This window comes from Lepidochelys olivacea (genome assembly GCF_965140295.1).
Source record: "Lepidochelys olivacea isolate rLepOli2 genome assembly, chromosome: 16".
NCBI lineage: Eukaryota > Metazoa > Chordata > Testudines > Cheloniidae > Lepidochelys > Lepidochelys olivacea.
The window spans coordinates 17,980,260-17,999,045 of record NC_140426.1 but is presented as its reverse complement, the minus strand read 5'-3'; the positions used below and the strand labels follow the sequence as shown (position 1 = coordinate 17,999,045).

The window sequence follows — 18,786 nt, the reverse complement described above, 5'->3', positions numbered from 1 at the left end:
GCCCCCTACATCCACCCACAGGCCACTCTATCCCCTCACCGACTCCCTGCTCCCCACCTCTCTATACCTCCCCCGCCCTGCTACGTCCACCCACAGACGTCTCTACCCCCTCACTGACTCCCTGCCCTCATCTCTCTATACCTCCCCCACCCTGCTACGTCCACCCACTACCCCCTCACTGACTCCCTGCCCTAACCTCTCTATACCTCCCCGCCCCCTACATCCACCCACAGGCCACTCTATCCCCTCACCGACTCCCTGCTCCCCACCTCTCTATACCTCCCCCGCCCTGCTACGTCCACCCACAGACCACTCTAGCCCCTCACCGACTCGCTAGCCCCCCGCACAAGACTACATTTCCCAGGCTGCCCTGGGGCCGGCGCGGCCCCGTGGTGTTCCCGGCGCTTCTGGTTGCCAGGCTCGGGAGGCCCATTCGGCTGGCTACGGGGTAAGATGGCGGAGGGGGTGCTGAGCCCCGGGGTGAACCTGGAGGCCTTCTCCCAGGCCATCGCCGCTATCCAGGCGCTGCGCTCCAGCGTCACCCGGGTGTTTGACTGCCTGAAGGACGGGATGCGGAACAAGGAGACGCTGGAGGGCCGCGAGAAGAGCTTCGTCTCCTGCTTCCAGGAGAGCCTGCACTCGGTCAGCCGGGACTTGAGGTGCGTGCGGGGCCGGGGGCGGCTGCTCGCCGTGAGGCGCGGGGGCCGGGTTGGGGGGCGGCGGCGGGACCTGAGGGGAAGCGGCGGGCCGGAGAGGCGGTGGGCAGAGGCGTGGAGGAGAAGGGGTGCCCTGCGCTCGGAGCGGAGCTGGGGCCTGGCTTCGGGGAGGCTGGGCCGGGTGCACCCAGGTTTGGAAGGGGCACCCCCAGCTGGAACCATCCCGTGAGCCAGCGAGCCCCTGGGGCGCTGCACCGCCCCTGTCACTCCCCTTTCTGGCTGAGGAGCGTCCCTCCATTTTGCGCGGAAAAAGGGGGGAGAGATTTTTAAATAGGGAACGCGATTCGACGAGCACAACAAGGCGCGGGGAGGGCTGGCCATTACCTTTCCCTCCTGTCTTGGGACTGACTTGACTTGAAGTTGAACGTCGACTTAATTTTGTGGAAACAAGCTTATTTAAGGGCTAGGACCAGTTTGATGTGTTATCGGCACAAATGTTTCCCCTGCAGTATTTGAAATAAAATAAAATACCCCCCCTTCCCCCCTCCCCAAAAAAGAAGTCTTAGCACTAAGGACCTCAGAGTGAAACTGAGGGCAAACGAGCCACACTGACTGAACAGAATCTACCTTTTTAGGTTGGGACCATGGAAAAGTAAACAAAGAGCATAAATAGAAGTAGACTGGATTTTCAGAATTCTTTCCGTTTTAATAGGTGTTAGTAAGTAACTTTGTTTGTGTATAGTGTTTGATTTTAAAGTTAACAGCATCTCTTTTTTAAAAGCTACATTTCAAATTCATCCCGAAGGTTGAGTTTTGATAGGGTGCATCAGAACTGAGAGGTGGTGAGCCCAGTTATCAGTTGTGTGGCTTATTGGGGTAGATTTCTAACAGCTCATCAGCAGGGGATATTATGGTCTCATTGTTTCCCTGTATTCCCCATTTGTCTATTTCCATCTTTTGTCTCTTGTTTTATATTTAGGCCCAGGTTCTCAGGTGTGTTTAAACACCTAACTGACCTAACTTCCATTGGAGTTAATGAGAGTTAGGCACCTAAATATCTTTGAGGATCTGGGCCTTAGTTTATCAACTTTTTGGGGCAGGGACTGTCTTTTTGTTCTGTTTGTACAGCATCTAGCACCTAAGATTTCCAAAGGGGTCTGCACTTCCATTTGAAGTTTTTTAGGGCTCCACAAATGAAAAAAAGGTAGACCACCACTGACCTAAGTGAAAGAGGAGGAATTTGTGGGGTACACTAGTTTAACAAAAGCAACGAGGAGTACTTGTGATACCTTAGAGACTAACAAATTTATTTGGGCATAAGCTTTCGTAGGCTAAACGTGGGTTTAGCCCACGAAAGCTTATGCCCAAATAAATTTGTTAGTCTCTAAGGTGCCACAAGTACTCCTTGTTGTTTTTGCTGATACAGACTAACATGGCTACCACTCTGAAACTAAAAGAAAAGGAGTACTTGTGGCACCTTAGAAACTAACCAATTTATTTATTCGTGTAGCTCACGAAAGCTTATGCTCAAATAAATTGGTTAGTCTCTAAGGTGTCACAAGTTCTCCTTTTCTTTTTGCGAATACAGACTAACATTGCTGCTACTCTGAGCTCTGAAACTAGTTTAACAATGATGCTAAACTTTGTTTGTAGGATAGGAAGCCATGGAAATTATTTTTCTCCACCAAATCTTATATTTTTATACAAACAACAAAAGTAACTCTCAACGAATGTACATTAATCTAAGTGACTGCTTGTTCTGCTTTTGCCTTTGTGCTCCTATGCATCTGGTATTTTCATTTTAACATAGGACCTGATCCTGCAAAGGGATCGATAGTTATAATAACAGTATTATAATAATAATAATAATAAATATAATACAAGAAAGCTAGCTAAGAGCTACTTGAACAGATCCCTTTGCAAGATCAAGGCCTCAGACTGTAAGCTGTTTTGTCTTTATTTGTTTTGTAAAGTGTAGTGCTGTAAAAGTTATCAATAATCATATCACTGACTCTAAACATTCAGTAACTTCTCTGTAGACTAGGGAAAATCATATAATTCTGAAACCTAGGGTAACCAAGAACTCAGTCCAGATGAGTGACATTTTATTACTTACTGCCCCCCCCCCCATATGAGCTGCTGTGTTGCACTTAAACCAATATGATCATAGTGAGGCTGTGAAGATAACTAGCTTCCTACTTGATTCCTTGTAAACACAAGAAAATTAAAGGTGCAGATAAGATGGAGGTCTTTCTCCACTACTTTGCTAAATTTCTATTTTGACAATACTCAGCTGATTTTTTTTTTTCTTCTTCCCCTGGCACACACACAGAAATTGCACTTTGGTTAGTTCCAAAACTGTGCCACTTTTTTTTATTAGCCAACCAAATTTGATGACAAAGTGTCTGTGAATAAGTTACTTGAAATATTTTCCTGACTTTCATCTTAGCAAGAGAAGGTATTCTTACCCATTTTTATAAATATCTAATTATTTTTTCTGAAGTTTGCAACATAATTGGATAGATATCATTTTTATTATTTATAGAACAAGCAAAAGTGAGAGAGGTGCTTTAGACACATAATAACATATTTAAATTACTGAATGAAATAAGGATCTGATCAAAAACCTGTTGAAGTCAATGGACTTTGGATAATGCCATAAAAAGGCAATTTATGTTTAATGTTGCTACTGTGAGTAATCCCACTTATTTCAATTTGCCTGCTTTCAGTAGTAAAGCTATCATGTGCCTAAATGTTTGCAGGAATGGAGCCTTAAGGTGGTGTGAGACATGTAAGTCAGAGGGAATGATAGTTAAGGCTACATTTTTGTCATGGGTATTTTTAGTAAAAGTCATGGACAGGTCATGGGCAGTAAACAAAAATTCACGGCCCATGACCTATCTATGACTTTTACTATATACCTGTAACTAAAATTTGGGCTGGGGCCTGAGAGTACTCTGGGCAGGGAGCAGTCCGGGGGCGTTGGGGGAGGTGGCCCAGGACCCCTGCTGGTGCTGGGGTGGGGGGAGGGTTGGTGGGGCTGGCAGGCTCCCCTACCCAGCTCCATATGTGCCTGCAGCTCTCATTGGCTGGGAACTGCAGTTCTACCAACCCTTGTCCAAAATATTCTGAATCTTCATGGCATGTTACAAAGCCCATGTATTTACCAAGGTTTTTGGGGAGGGAGAAGTATTGTTGTTTGGGGGTGGTGTCATTTGTGATTTTTCGGTTAATACTGGTGATTAAATGCTTGTCAAACTGCCTTGAGCTTTGGACAAGCATTTTTAAATTTTTATGTCTAAATTGATTTTTTTTTAATTGTGAGATGTGTAAGGACCATATCTTACATGCACACTTGATTGTTCACTCCACACTATCTACAGTTCTTACATAAAAGGTGTTTGTTTTTTTACTTCTAGTGAACTGGAACGTCTGAGCAATCTAGTAGGCAAACCATCTGAGAACCATCCTCTCCATAATAGTGGATTGTTGAGCCTAGATCCTGTACAGGACAAAACTCCTCTCTACAGTCAACTACTTCAGGCCTATAAATGGTCAAACAAGGTAAACAATGTGTATCAAATTGCTAATGAATAGATCTTTTGTAGACTGAAGTAATTAAATAATAGGGTGGGTAGTTGGTGTGCATTGGTATATAATGTTTGGTCCGCTACAAAGGCAGAACCCTATGTATTTCACATTATCAAGGCTGCAGAACTTATGAAACAGAATTTAAGCTTTAATTTTAAAAAGAATTAAAAAGTTTTTAATTCTTATGTTTGTGAAGATAATATTCCAAATGTGAACTGATGTTGTATCGTCATTGTAATGGAGTGTGGAGGGCCAGGTGGTCAAGTGATTGGAACTGTTGACTGCCAGCTCCTGGCTTCCCTGGTCAGGGTGCTCAGTCTTTAAGTCAGTGGGGCAGGGGGACCCGGGCCCTCCCACTCCACCAGGTCCCAGCCCAGCGCCCTGCGTGAGTCAACCCCTGAGCAGGGGACCTCCCAACGGGGAGTCTGTCTACTGTCCTGGGCTGCTTCCTATTGCTGTCGCTTCAGTTTGTGGAGTGGCCCCTATAATCCAAGTTGCTGTGGTGGCTTCTCTCTAAGTAGCATCCCCTCGTGGACCTTGGGTGCTGTCCTGCTGCAGTCCCAGATTCCTCCGGGCAGGGCAGCCATAAGTTTGGCGGAGCCAGAACCCCACAAGGTCTCTGTGCTTTAGTCACCCAGTTACCTCTTAAGCTGGCTCTCTGAAGTCTTTCAGCCAGGGAGCTTATTTTCTGCCTTGGCTGACAAGTTAGTGATCCTTCCCCTCAGGTAGAGAGGCAGCTAGCTCCTGCCTCTCTGCCAGTCAGCCCTGAACTGAACCAGGTTCTCTCCTTTTCTCCTCCCCCACCCCACCCCCGGCCTGGTACTGGCTGCAGGTACAATGGGGCAAGGCTAACTGGGCCCAAAGGCCCTCTTTAACCCCTTCCATGCTGGTGGGCAGATTCTTCACTTCATCAGGGTCATCTGCAGAACTATCCACATTTCTCTTGGTGGGGTGTAACTCTGAAACTTAACGTTGTGTTGTCTATTCAAACTGATGGTCATTTTAGCACAAATATCTTTGTAATAATGCCCTTATTTGTCCTTGGAGGAGGTACCAGACTTTGTGGCAGAAGGCAGTAGGATGCTGAGGTGGAGAACTAGGAGTTTAAGTCCCTTCCAAACCTACTTGCGAGAGAGAAACTGGACATGCATCCCTTTCCCTTTGCCAAAAGCCTCACCTGCCTCCCATGCCTTCCCAAATGCTAAAACTGTCCCGTCTTGCAGCTAAAACCTCCTGCTTCACACCTCCCTGATAATTATTGGTGTGTACCTCTGTACAGTAAATATAAAAATCTGTCATATATTTACCTCTTCTGGCTGTATAAATTAAATTAAATAGCAGAGTAAACCCCACAGTGAAGACTCTGCTGATCATATTGTGACTTTTCATTTTTAATTCAATACAGTCTTCTATTTTAATTTACCTGTAGTGCTGCAGAATGTGTAGTCTGATGCAAAACTCAGTATTAGTTTAATTTAAAGTGTGATTACCCACCCCGCCTCCCCGAACTGATTTTTTTTCTGTTTAAAGTGTAGTTATTGTCAGCAGTTTGACTTTCTTACTTAGCAGACCTGCTCCCTGGGTATAGTCAGAGACATAAAACCCTGTTACTGAGTTTTGTTTTGTTGACAAATTCAAAATGAAACACAAAATCAAGTCCAACCTCTCTCGCCAGGCTTGGGTGCTTCCAGTGGGTTTTTCAATCAAATGTTGCCAACCTGTTGTACATATTTGCTTACTTTACAAAGTTTTTTTTTTTTTTTAAATAACAAAAATTACTTTGTACCCTTGTGAGGACTCCAGAGCCAGGACAACTAGGGGAGAGTGTGAGGTGGATTTGTGTATGGCGTATGTTCATTACTGGTAAGAGATTCTGCAACTGGAACTTAGCTAATAATTCTGATGATGCGCAAGAAAGAGCAGAATCCATCTCTCTTACACACTTGTATAGGTTTTGTAGAAGTATCAGGAATAAAAATTAGCAAAAATTATTTTGGGCAGTAAAGTAAGCAGGTCTGTGTTCCAGCTGTAGATGATTTCTTACTGGTGATGCCTGACCAAGAAAGACTCTCAGATTCCAGGATGAATTTGGAAGGTGACTTTTCATTTGTAAACTGAGCAAATTGATCTAGTGTTAGTAAGACCCACAGAGCCCCACACTATCATTTTTGCAATAGTTTTTCAGAGTGCAAATGCATGTTAACATTTTATAAATTAGGTGGAATTTAGTGCTAATAGATGCTTGTCTTTTGGGAGGGGGGATTTTTTTTTTAGTGGAAACGTATTGTACAGATCTAGTCTATAATAAATAAATATATATATATATATATTTTGCATTTAACTAGTTATTGTCTGCTTGATGCATCTCTAAATATTACCAGCTTCCTTTCCTGAGTTTCTTGTAATCTGCAGTCACCTCCTGCTGTCTTTGCAGCACTTGGCACTGGTATATAGATTACCTTAGTTGCTAACAGCAGATCTGTCACCCGTGTGACAGCTTTAGCCATCCAGTGGCTTTGCCTGTAGCTGCAAAGATTCTAGTGGTGTTCAAGCATGCTGGTGCTTAATTTTTCTTCATTGATAAACATGTGTTATGAATAAAATGTAATTAGCATAACTTTAAAACATGTCTTTGGCCACCTCCTCTCGCTACTGTATGTGTCCCCTGTTTGGAAGGGAAGTTTCAGTAGTGGTAATGTGTGGATGCACTTTTTCTGTCTGCATTTAATTTTTAATTTGTGACCCCTTTGTGGCTTGCTTGTTGTATTTTTGATGAGCTGAGATGAGGGCATTTCCCTCTCCCTTTCTCTTTAGATGGTTCATGCATTACTGATTACATGAATAATCAAATGGTTGTTTGTGGAAGATAAAGAAAGGCGGGGTGTGTGTGTTTGTGTGTGTGTGGGGGAAATTGCTAGGGTAGGATTCCAAAAGACATTCATAAAGCACAGGGAAAGCAATTGTAGAAGTCTTCTACTGTTGCATGGAGCCATACATACCCATTTAACTTTTAAAACCATGGGAATTCAGGTAGTAGACTAATATCAATAATAAGTGAGTTACTTTTTGGGAGAAAAGAAGTGAAAATACACTATCTTAAGACATTTTAAATGAATAGCTTTGCAATACTTTGTGTATGGGAACATTTTATTTCATAGAGCTTAACAGAAAATTCTCACTTTATATAAATATTAAAATGGGAAATTAAGGATTCCCTTGACAATTTTAGCTTCATTTTATCCATCAAGTGTGAACGTGTATAACTGTGGTTAATGAATATTATGTGGAGACCCACATTTCAAATGGCGATTAGTGTCTTAAGGCTTTGGCCTGGGGCCACGTATTTAGTTTATACTTAATAGTTGTGGTTTTGCAGAGATTTACCCCAAGAACTTACTTTGTTGTTCCCATGAACCACAAAACCGGTTCCTTCTAGACCTGAACATCTAAGGTTTGCCTGCTCCAGGGCTACAGAAGATTATAATGAAAGAACTAATTCTTTCCCTAGAGAAGAGTTATCTTGGCTGCTCTTTATTAACACCTGCTATTTTGATATTTACTTATTGTAGTTTTTGCAGATGGTAAAGTTGTACGTGTAATAGAGACAGCTGTGTTCTTTGGGAACACAAAACAGCTTGTTAAACATATTAATTAAACACACATGAATCTGCAAAAGAACTTTACTTTTACAGATGTTGCCTAGCAAAGCTTACAAATTTTAGCTGATATAAACACCGAAAGTTGAAACTGATCATTTATAAGGGAGGAATTAGATGGCTTTTTGTTTGCTTTGGCTGACTTGCTGTTTTAAGGCAGAAATTATATAGCTCAATTGAGTTAATTCCTCGTCCTAGAGCTCACGGAGACATGACATGTCTCCATTAGTCAGTATTTAGGTCTAATATATGGAGTGATGTGTGGTTTTTGGTTTTTTTTAAAACTGTTTCTTTAAGAATGGAAGCTAAGTTTTTAATTATAATTGAAGAACCATTTCCCAAATTGAGCTTTCTGTGCATTCTGATTTAATGCTGAAGATATATATTGGAAAACAAGAAAAGAATTAGGTATCTTCCTGTAGGTGAAACGCTGATTGGATGTTGGTAAGTTATGGTGCTCTTTGGAACCAGCAGTTATCTTTTTTTAACACTCATTGAGCTCTGCCTAATGATTAGAAATTGTTTTCTGTTTCAATAATCATGTACATATGGACAATTGCATTTTTGTACTTTGCTCTGCCAAATGGATCATGGCCTGTGGATGTGTGGTCTGATATTATTTAGACCACTCAGCACTTCACCTGCAGAATAATACTTTTCATTGTTTTCTAGTGTGCATCCCTGCATTACATCAGAATTCACAGAAAAAATCTTATGGGAAGATAGTACCACAATTATAATTCTACACTTGAGGAACTGGTTAAAAGTCACTTAAATTAGACTGAAATACTGACTAATACAGACATTTTATATCCATATATGTTTCATACAAAAATTATATTAAGGTGGCAAAGCCAAGTGTTCAAAAGTTAGGAAATGCCAGAATAAAAGGTTGCCTGTGCAGCCTTAACTCTGACTCCTTGTTTGTAAGCATTATATTAGCTTTTAATTATATGATCATATACTATTTTTATACCACCTGATTCAGTGCATAGGTTGAGGGGTGCTCAGAGGCTGAGGCAACTATTTAATACTTGTATTTACTGCATGCTGTCCAAATGCTGCCCTAAGTATGGAATATTTTCATAGCTTTTTCTGTTGTGCTCTCAAATGTTAATGAGTTCATCTTTACAACTTCCCTGTGAAGAAGGGAAGTATTGTTATCCCAATTTTACAAGTAGGGAACTGAAGCACATTGAGAGTTAGGCCAAAATTTACAAAAGTGCCTACTGACTTTGGGTGCCCAAGATGCTGGTACCCTGAGATTTCAGATGTGTAGAACACCTGCAACTCCTATTGACTTCCATTGGAATTGAGTGCTCAGCAGTCTTGAAAATTAGACTCTAGGTAGGTGTCTCAGGTAGAACTCCCAAAAAAATGAACAATCAGTGACTACCTGTGCAAATTTTGTTTTAAATGACTAATCTAACATCACATCTGTGACAGAACCAGTGACAGAACTCTCTTCTACTGGATCTCAGTCCTGTATGCCTCATCTTTCTGTTGAACATATTTAACTTTCTGCTGCAAATGAGGCCATGGACTTACGGATAACCACTTCATTCACTAATCAACCCTGCCTTGTGTGCTGTCCATTCTGTGCATTGAATGATGGAGTGGTCTTGTGGAAAAAAAGTAGGTGATTGTCTAATTTAAGTCTGTTTTATAAAGTATACACAATTATATTGGATACATGACATCTAGGCTAATTTAATTTTTAATCTATTAAAGCTTGTAATATAATAGCTTTCATGCCAGTTGTAGCAATGTTTGAATTTGGACTAAATTTATCATCTTTGAACACTTGAGCTCCACCTCATTCTTTGAGTCAGATGTACCTTTGATCCTTCATCCGCTGCTTCTGTGAGGTTATTGCTTGTTCTGTATATTCATCCATCCTCCTTGCCCTTGGGGTGTCATTTGTGTACCTTAGCCCTGTGCATGCCTGAGGCAATGCCTGTTAAGGTGTATTCATTGATTCCATTGGAACAGTAAATGTGTCGCATACTGTATGTCAATGGAGCTAGGTGAACACTTTCATAGGAAAAATGCTTCTTATCTTAAAGGGACATTTTCAAGTAGTTAATGCCTCAGGTTTGACCTTTTTAAAGTTAATCATCTGGTAGAGAATTTTTGCTGCTTTGAAGGGAGTGTGGAGAGGCACTATGTCTAACCCCCATCAACCCCTATTCCTGGTGGTCTTAAAGTTGTATGGCTGTTCTGTAGCAGCAGACTTAAACATTGTTCCTGGAGTTGTTAAAATTAATCTTGCTAGTAACAAAATTCCTAATGCACAAACCAGAACAAAGTCTTGTAAACACTTTCAGCAGGGAAAGAAGTTGAATTTTCAGACTTTCAGTGGATGTTGCATAAAGTGTGTGGTGTGAAACTTTTGAAAGAAACATAGCATATATTCAAGAGAATAATTACATATTTCACTTTGAATCAAAACACAGAAATAAAGCACTATACTATTCTACAGTGGTTACATGATACATTTTTTATTATGCCTAAAGTGATGCTTCCAAATTTTCATCCTTGTGACATGTACAAGGATGGGTGGTGATGGTGGTAGTTAGAACAGAATCAAGGTTGCATTAGAAAATTCTGTTAATGGTATACTTGGGGAGGCAATATTATGTAGTAGTTAGAGCAAGTGACTTGAAATCAAAGTTCTGAAATCTGACACTGACTGGCTGTATAATTTAAGGCAGATTAATTAATTTGTCAGTTTAATCATCTGTATAAAGAAGATTATAGCTACTAGACCTTAAGATATAATTGATATGTGTAAAGCATTATAAGATCCTTAAATAAAGGGTGGTGTGCAAGTGCAAATTATTAGGAATTCATTTTAAAACACCAGATTCTCTAATACAGAGTATGAAGTTAAATTGAACCAAGATAGAAAATATTATTGTTAATCTGCGTATTGGACTTGAGGAAACTAATGACATGTTGTAGGTTTAATATTTACTTGATAGATGATTTTCTTTCTAAAATGCTTACATTATTTTATCCGTAGTATTTTACAGATAGTTAAATATCTAACTTTAGTGTTAATTACCATTAGTGAGTTAAAATGATTTAGTCACTCGAGAAAAGAGAAACTACATGTTCCTTTTCTGTTTATTAAATTACCTTGTTTCCTTCTAAATTATTTGTGTCGATTGTGTTAGTTGCACACCTGAAAAAGGAAATCAATAGAGCCTCATCGAGATAGTCCAGACTTGTTAGGCTGTCCTTGATAGCTTGGTATCGATTAGACACAAATATTGGGCTTAACAGCAATAAAATGCCATTAAATGTTAACCATAATACTAGAGGAACACTGTTGAGGTAATTTTTTTTCTTCTTGATTGTAAAGTGAAGCATTCATTCCAAGGAACATTAATTTTAATTGCTGGATGCGCTCAAACATTTTGAATTTAATGCAGTTTTACAGTGGTATGGGCAATGTAACTGAATTATTATGTTGGCAGTTCTTTGGAAACTGGCATATAGCCAAGATGATGTACTCTAGGGACTTCGTCCTATAAAAATGCAGGGTTGTAATATTTTGACATGCTGTTACAGGGGATCCAACTTTTACTATAGATATTTCATTCATCCAAAGGGGAAATGTTTTCCTTTTAAACCTATTGTAACATCAGCTGGGTGATACATGTGCCTGGCATATTGAGAAAACTTTATTATGATAGCTTGGCTGCCTGGGAACTAATTGCTGAGGCCCAGTGCTTCTGAAGGTTACTCTTGAAGAGCTATCTTTGCTGTTCAGGATACAAATGTTAATGTTATTAGTAGATTTTTGGCTCTTGACATACTTGATGAGTAGGATGGTGGTCTAGAAAAGTGCCTGTTTAGGGGAAAGATTTTAAATGATCAGACCTTTGGAGTTGGTACTCCAGTCAGTGGAGGAGCAGTTGACAATAATACCAGTAGAGCTTAAACACTTCTGTTGGTATGATCTTATGGTTTAGACTAGGAGTTTGGGCCCTTGGATTCCATTCCTGACTTGCTTACTAATTTTCCTTGTAACCTTGGACATGTCACCAAAATCTCTGTGCCTCAACTTTCTCAAGTGTAAAATGATATAATACTTCTGAGTCTAAATATGTGTAAAGTGGAAGTATTATCCAGTTAGTCACTAATCTTGTTCATTTGTCTGGCAGCTTGAAAAATGCCCTTATAGGTTTCTAATTCTTTACAATTTTTTGCAAATGTTTTGGTGAAATGCCTTTAGTCTTCTGAATTCCATTTTCTGAATATTCTGACTTTGAAAGGTTTAGGGAAGAGATGATTACCTCATCCCACCTAACTGCCATAGGTATTAATTGTTCCTTTGTGCTCTACCTGGGGTACAGTTAGTGCCATTATTCCTAGATTTGTCTCAGTGACCAGCAGAGGGGTGGCAAAATTCAGGTGGAACATAAATTCTCTCGGTGATTTCAGTGTTAGAGGGTAACATGGAGGAAGACCATCAGATAAAATGTGTTTATGCCAGTAATTGTCAATAACAAAAATGTCACTGGAGGAGGAAAAATAATTGCCTAAAGGGTCACCAAGATTATAAGGGATTTTTATAAAAGTGAGAAAATTATTTGAAAAATTACCATTACCAACGGGGAGGAGGGGGGCTGGACACTGCTGAGTATAGTACAGTATTTACTCTTCCTAAAAAAACACCTGCTAGAGCAGCAATTGGGGAAGAAAGAGACAAGTAGGAAGAGTAGGACTACATCAGTTATGCCCATCTATTTTTGGTGAGGGATCATTTTTTTAGTGATTGATACAGGAGATTGGAAGTCAGGTCTCCCATGTTCAGCTCCTGACTCTGCTTCTGACTTGCTGTGTGATCTTGAGCAAATCACTTAATCTCTTTGGGAGCCTGTCCCCTACCTACTTCACTGGCATTGAGGCTTAATTCATCTCTCTACAGCACTTGGAGACAATCAGCTTGGGAGTGTATATATAACTACAAAATATCATTCTCTGACATCTGATAAATCATTTAAAACAAAAGGAAAGAAATTCCTAACGTCACATGAACATTGAGATACATGGTGGCTACTGTTGAAAAGTGCACAGAGGTATTCCTGCAGGCTCCTGTTCAACAGGATAGTGCATTGTCATGAAAATTCCCAGAAGGAGACTACTTAAACCAAGAAACTTCTTAAATGAGCCTTTTGTCTCTGAGCATTGCAGAACAGTGGGGTTCACAGTGCTGGTTAATATCACAGGAAAATTTGTTTAATCTGTATGAGCTAAATATGTGATTAGATATAAATATTTTGTGTTTCACAAAATAGGAATCACCTAGTCCAGGTCTCATTAACCAGTTATTCTGGGAATGTCTGCTGCAGAGGGACCACCTATGGTGCAGTGTTTAGGTACAATGAAGGTAAGTTAATAGCAGCCATAGCTCAGAACTGCCTGGTCTTCCTGGCGGTCTGTTTTTTAACATTAAGGTTCTCATATCCACTTATGGTGAGTTTAATGTATTCTGGATTATATAGTGTATTGTTGCAGTTCAGTAGATACCTTGATGTCCCACAGAGATCATGCTTTTGTAATGTGTGCACCACTGTGCTTTTCCTCTGCACACAGGAACCTGCCAGCTCATATTTTGTGTTCTCTAAGATGCTTTCTCAGGGCTGACTGCAGGATGGCCTTAAGAAAAATGGTGAGTCTCTGGTGCTTGCCGGTACAACTTGTTCTTTGATTAATTTATCTAATCTAACTATCCTGCTATCAACCCGAGAGGGTAATTTATTCACAAATTACCCTTTAAACATAGAGGAGTCTCTCAGATAAGCACCCTGTTGATCCGTTTCAGAAGATCTGTAGTATTCGTTCAACAGATGTGTGCATGAGAGAGAATGCTACAGCAGCAACACTGGTTTAGAAATTAAAATTCTAGCATTTATCAAAAAACTTGAGTACAATATTTATAATATTAGTGTTAAATGTTTAATTTGAAAATGAGTCTGAATTTCTTGCGTTTGTGTAAAGTGCCATTTTTACACATCACCCACTTACATGGATAATAACATTCACTATTACATTAGATAGAATTAAAATATATAAGGAATATAAACCCTCATGCTTAAGGACAATTAGACACCCCCAACTACTTCAGAGTAGGAAGAAATCTCCCCTGTAGTCTGGCTATTCATTGTGGGCTTCTTGCACCTTCCTCTGAATCTTCTGGTGTCAGCTACTGTTGGAGAAAGAATACTGGATTAGAGGCACTGTTGGTCTGATCCAGTGTGACAGTTCCTATGTTCTTCTCTGTCAGCTACGTTTCCACTTTTGTCTGTGAAGGTGGAAGATTCTCTTTAAACTCTAAGAAGAATTTTAAAAAGGAAGTGGTTGTAATTGGAAGTTATTTTCTGTATCTTTGTATTACCAACAAAACTCCAGCTTACTCCAGTGGTGCAGAATTGAGCCCTTAGCAGGACTAACTGCAGTAATAGAACTAGGAATCAAAGGAAACTAGAAGACCATAATCCTCATCCTTTTTTCCCTTGCCCCTAAATGAACCTCCTCACTTTTCTTCTCTTTTAATTCAGCATTTTTCCTTTCTGTTTTCCCCTTCCTTCCCCTCTGTTGCTTTTAGAGTTTTGTATGATTGTCTTCCCTCTTCTTCCCTTTGCTTCTTCCCCATCTTTTTGTTTGAGTACTAGCCCCACCTTTTTGTGGTTGAGAATGTATGCATGTGATGTGATTTCTTCAGATTCCAACTCCCCCATTTCCCCCAATTAAAACAAAAAAGGTATACATCTTAGCAAAGCCCCCTTTGGCAGAAGAGAGCTTTACATGGATTCTTATGAAGCTCCTACGCCCCAGACAAAAGAAGTTGCTATGGAGTAATGAGGCTCTCCTAAGGGCCAAGCATACTACCTTCCTAGCACGCCTCATCCTTGCTGGTCTAAGGAACAATACTTAGGTCTTGCCTACACTTAAAATTGAGTTTGACATAGCTATGCACTGAGCACTGTAGCTATTCTAACCTAACTTCTGGTACAGACATGGCTGTGTCAAAAGAAGAAGGCTTCCATGGACCTAGCTACTGCTCAGTGAAAAGGATTGCCTATAGCGATGGAAAAATCCCTTCCAGAGCTGTAAGAAGTGCCTACACTATGGTGCTTTGGGGGCATAGTTACAGCCACGTAGCTGTGCTGCTGTAGCACCAGGAGCGTAGACGTGACCTCAGTTGGATGACTGCTGCCACCTCAGCCTGTCTGTCCTTCAGTTTTGGTCTCCCTCGCCTCCTCCATTGTTCTCTTTCTCCCCCTCAATGTTACTGTAAATCCTCCCTTGCCAACATCGGAGGATCACGCTTGTGCTGGTGACCTTACAGTGCTGGCCACAAGAGCAGAATAAATTTATAATTTTTACTCTGCTCCTGCTGGCATCACTGTAAAGGTGCTATGGGTAGCAGGGGACTAGTGGGATTTTACCACAGAGTAGCAGTGCTGTGCCAAATTTAAACCCTTGTACAGATCACAGGATATGCGTATGCTTTTCTTGTATAAGTGTGGTGAAGATGAGCAGTTCTGTCATTTTAAAGATACAAGAGAATTAACTAGGAATCCTTGGTCCATGTCTGCTTTTATAATTCTATAATTTTAAAAAAAGTAATCGTTTGATTTTACATTTTCTTTCCCAGCAGGAATTATTTTAATCATTTGCATTAGGGTGCTGTTGGCGAGGATAATACTTCATATGTGCAGCTAGAAGATGCACTCCTTATTTCAAGTTGTTAGAATGCTTTATAAAATCTGATACAGCCCACAAATATATTATACTGTGCTTGTGTGCATGGTGGTCTGTTGTTGTGCCTTTTGCCTTCTCTAATGCTGTAGTATCTTTCAGGGCTATGATTAAAGTAATGCCAGAAGCAGTACAACTCTCACTTTTCTTAGTTATGAGAAGTGATACACTAATATACAGTGCATCGTAAACCCCAACAGCTGAGTGTTGTTTCATATGTCTCTAAGTATTAATATCCTAGCTGTTAGCACATCTCAGGGTGAATATGATCAATGTTACTGTGCTCACCAAAACACTCCTCCTCTTCCCCATCCCCTCCAATTTTTATTCCTCTCTCTTCTTCTCTTATTCCTTTACAAGAGCTGTATGAACAGTTCATTTTTGGGTGGTTGAATATGCTGTAGATAAGCCAGTGAGACCACTCCTCCTTTCTACCTCCATTTTAATTTACATTGTGTAATCATTGCATACAGCTGGTTAAAGTTCCTTAATTTAATTTGTGTTAATAATAAAATTTGAATTAAATTGAGTCATGCACTTTTACAGAAGTGTGTGATTTGTATGGCATCTTGCTCTTCCACATACCACATTGGGGCTGTAAAAAAATGAAGACAAACATTTATAGAAGGTGATAAATATGACAAAGTATAACTGAATGACATTATTATGTGGGGGTTATGTGAAGAGTCTGAAGCAGAATTCTTGGGTTCTGCTCCTGCTGCTGTTGTTCCTAGCACTGTCATTGACTCACTGTGTCACCGTGGGCAAGTCACTTAACCTCGCCATGTCTGGTTCCCATTAGTGGAATTAATACGTAAGCGGTAAAGCTCAATGTTGATGCAAATATGGCTATTGATACAATTATTTTTTGTATAATCTTAGGTTATTACAAGCTTGCCTGCATCTTTACTGAATTTTAGGAGATATTTTCATGCATACAAAACTTGGAGATTATGATAGCTCCCATGCTTATGTTTTTGGTTACTTACTTAATTAAACAATATGTTCAAGCTAATTAAGGAAATTCCTCCAAAATCTCTGCTTTCTGTCAACCAGTGACAAGCACCAAAAGTGTCCAAGGATGACACCACGTTACCCATAAAACCATATTTATTATCACCAAGCATGTTTACACAGACACTGGAATGCTACTTTATTACATACACACATTTCAAAACATGTGTAAAAGAGAATAATATAAGTGTTAGTTGTTTGTTATGATTCATGCTATGAATAGAATACTTGATAGGAATTTTAATTGCAAGTTGTAAAATGTACTATGCATGGTAGCTTGTAAATCTAGGAACTATTTGGTCAAAAACAAATCAATACGAGTGTCTTCTCAAACAGGGCACGCACCCCTTTGGACAGGACACCAGTTTCAAATAAATAGACAAGTTCTTTATCTCAAGAAAACAAACTTTGTAAGACATTTATTATTTGTAATCCGGTCCACAAATCCATGACATTGGAGTCTCTGTTGTTCTATTGACCTTGCAGGCAGGTCAAACTTGTCAGTCAGTGGCAGGAGAGGTATGGCTCTACCTCTGAGAAACTGACAGTTTTTTGCCTCTCTTCAGCTGCAGGCAGGCAGACCAGCCCAGCTCCTCCCTGCTGGTGGGGTGGAGGGAACCGGGGGTGGGAGGAGGGGGGTGGAAATCCCCTGGCTCTTTATCAACAGAGGATTTCCTTTCTCCCTATAGTCACTGGGACTCTGTGTCCCTGTTCATGCACATGGAGTGCAGTATGGCAGAGAAGTCTAAGAGAGGGGAAACTACAAACTGCCGCTCCTGCATCTCACCACTGATGGAGTGCCTGGATGGAGATCTTTGCCTGTTCTGTGGAAACTCAAGAGCCTCTTCAGTATCCCAAGCAGGAAAATGCCTAGAAAGCAGTCAGTGGCAGTGCCTCAGCCTTAAAATCTCCCAGGCCTGACACAGGCAGCAGCCCCATGACCATGCAAATGGTGGCTTGGAGCATAAGTTGAAGCAAAATGTTGAAGGATCTGGGAAGCTTCCTGTCCAGCCACTGAAGCCTGCTCTCACAACCCCAACTGTTGACCATGAAGCAGCTATCCAGCTTCTCTCTTGAAGTGTGGTGGCGGCAGGGAGCTACTGTTTCAGAGCAGGCACAAGAAAGAGAGTCACATAGGGTCCCTTGAGACCAAACCCTTCCTTTCCACAGTATGCTCTTCCCCTCCCATTCTTGAAATGTTTCAGGATATTCCCTCCCAGTGTCTGCCCTCTACAGTCTTCCATTGTAGCAGGTGGACACTGTGACCCTCTAGGGCTGGAGCCTGCTCAAGTGATGGATAAGCGAGTAGTCCAGCGGTAAGGGACACATGAAGTCTGGATTTTACAAATTTTGGAATCTTACAATCTTGTGTGTTTGGTGAAAAGCACAGGCTATGCCAGCTACGAAACTTAAATTAGTTTAAAGCTTTAATAAGACATTTTAGGACAATATATTACCACTTTAATTAAGCATGAAGCTTAAATAAAGCAGATAGAGCAGGATAGTGTAATAATCAATTACCCAGTCCTTGGGTGGAGGTTGGCTGTTTTTGTAATCATCAGATTCATGTTGGTCCAATCTGGTGAAGGTACTGCATTGCTCCACCTCTCACTTTGTTAAACACACATCCTTTATACCTTATCCTGCTAAAACTCTATCTGGTACCTTCTTATCTATCCTTTTATAACAATTATGATCCTCCTAATTCAGTCCAGCTGTCTTTCCGTTGCTTTAATGTATTTCGTTATTTTTTACAACAATTGTCTCATTCTTATCTGCTTCTTGTGGCTTTTGTAGTTGCTGGTTGGCTAGTTCTGGTCAGTCAGAATCCCTCCTCCCTAGTCTGTTTTACTAGGGAGCTCTGCATGTGGCTAATAAATCACATATTGTCTGGTGTGCTTTGCCCTGTTACCTACACAGACCAAGAATCTACTGTAGATAAGACGCAAACCAACTGTCTGATCTTTACAACCTTTTGAAATTGTTTTAGCAAAGATTTAAAAGCTGTGTGAGTAAGACACATACAGAAAGCAGAAAAGTTTCATTTTACTTTTTCTTGTAACACTATTAAATATATGATCTATACTTCTCTA

General features: G+C 40.5%; 1 protein-coding gene across 1 annotated transcript in view; it reads left to right on the top strand.

The window, feature by feature from the left end:
• Positions 1 to 352: 352 nt before the first annotated feature.
• The window catches only part of MED27 (mediator complex subunit 27), a 178,613-nt gene continuing 160,179 nt past the window's right edge, over positions 353 to 18,786 (top strand). Inside the window, exons 1-2 of the mRNA XM_084649743.1 lie at positions 353 to 659; positions 4,076 to 4,220. Coding sequence (XP_084505869.1) covers positions 454 to 659; positions 4,076 to 4,220 — 351 coding nt within the window. The 5' untranslated portion in view covers positions 353 to 453. The remainder of the gene's footprint in view (positions 660 to 4,075; positions 4,221 to 18,786) is intronic.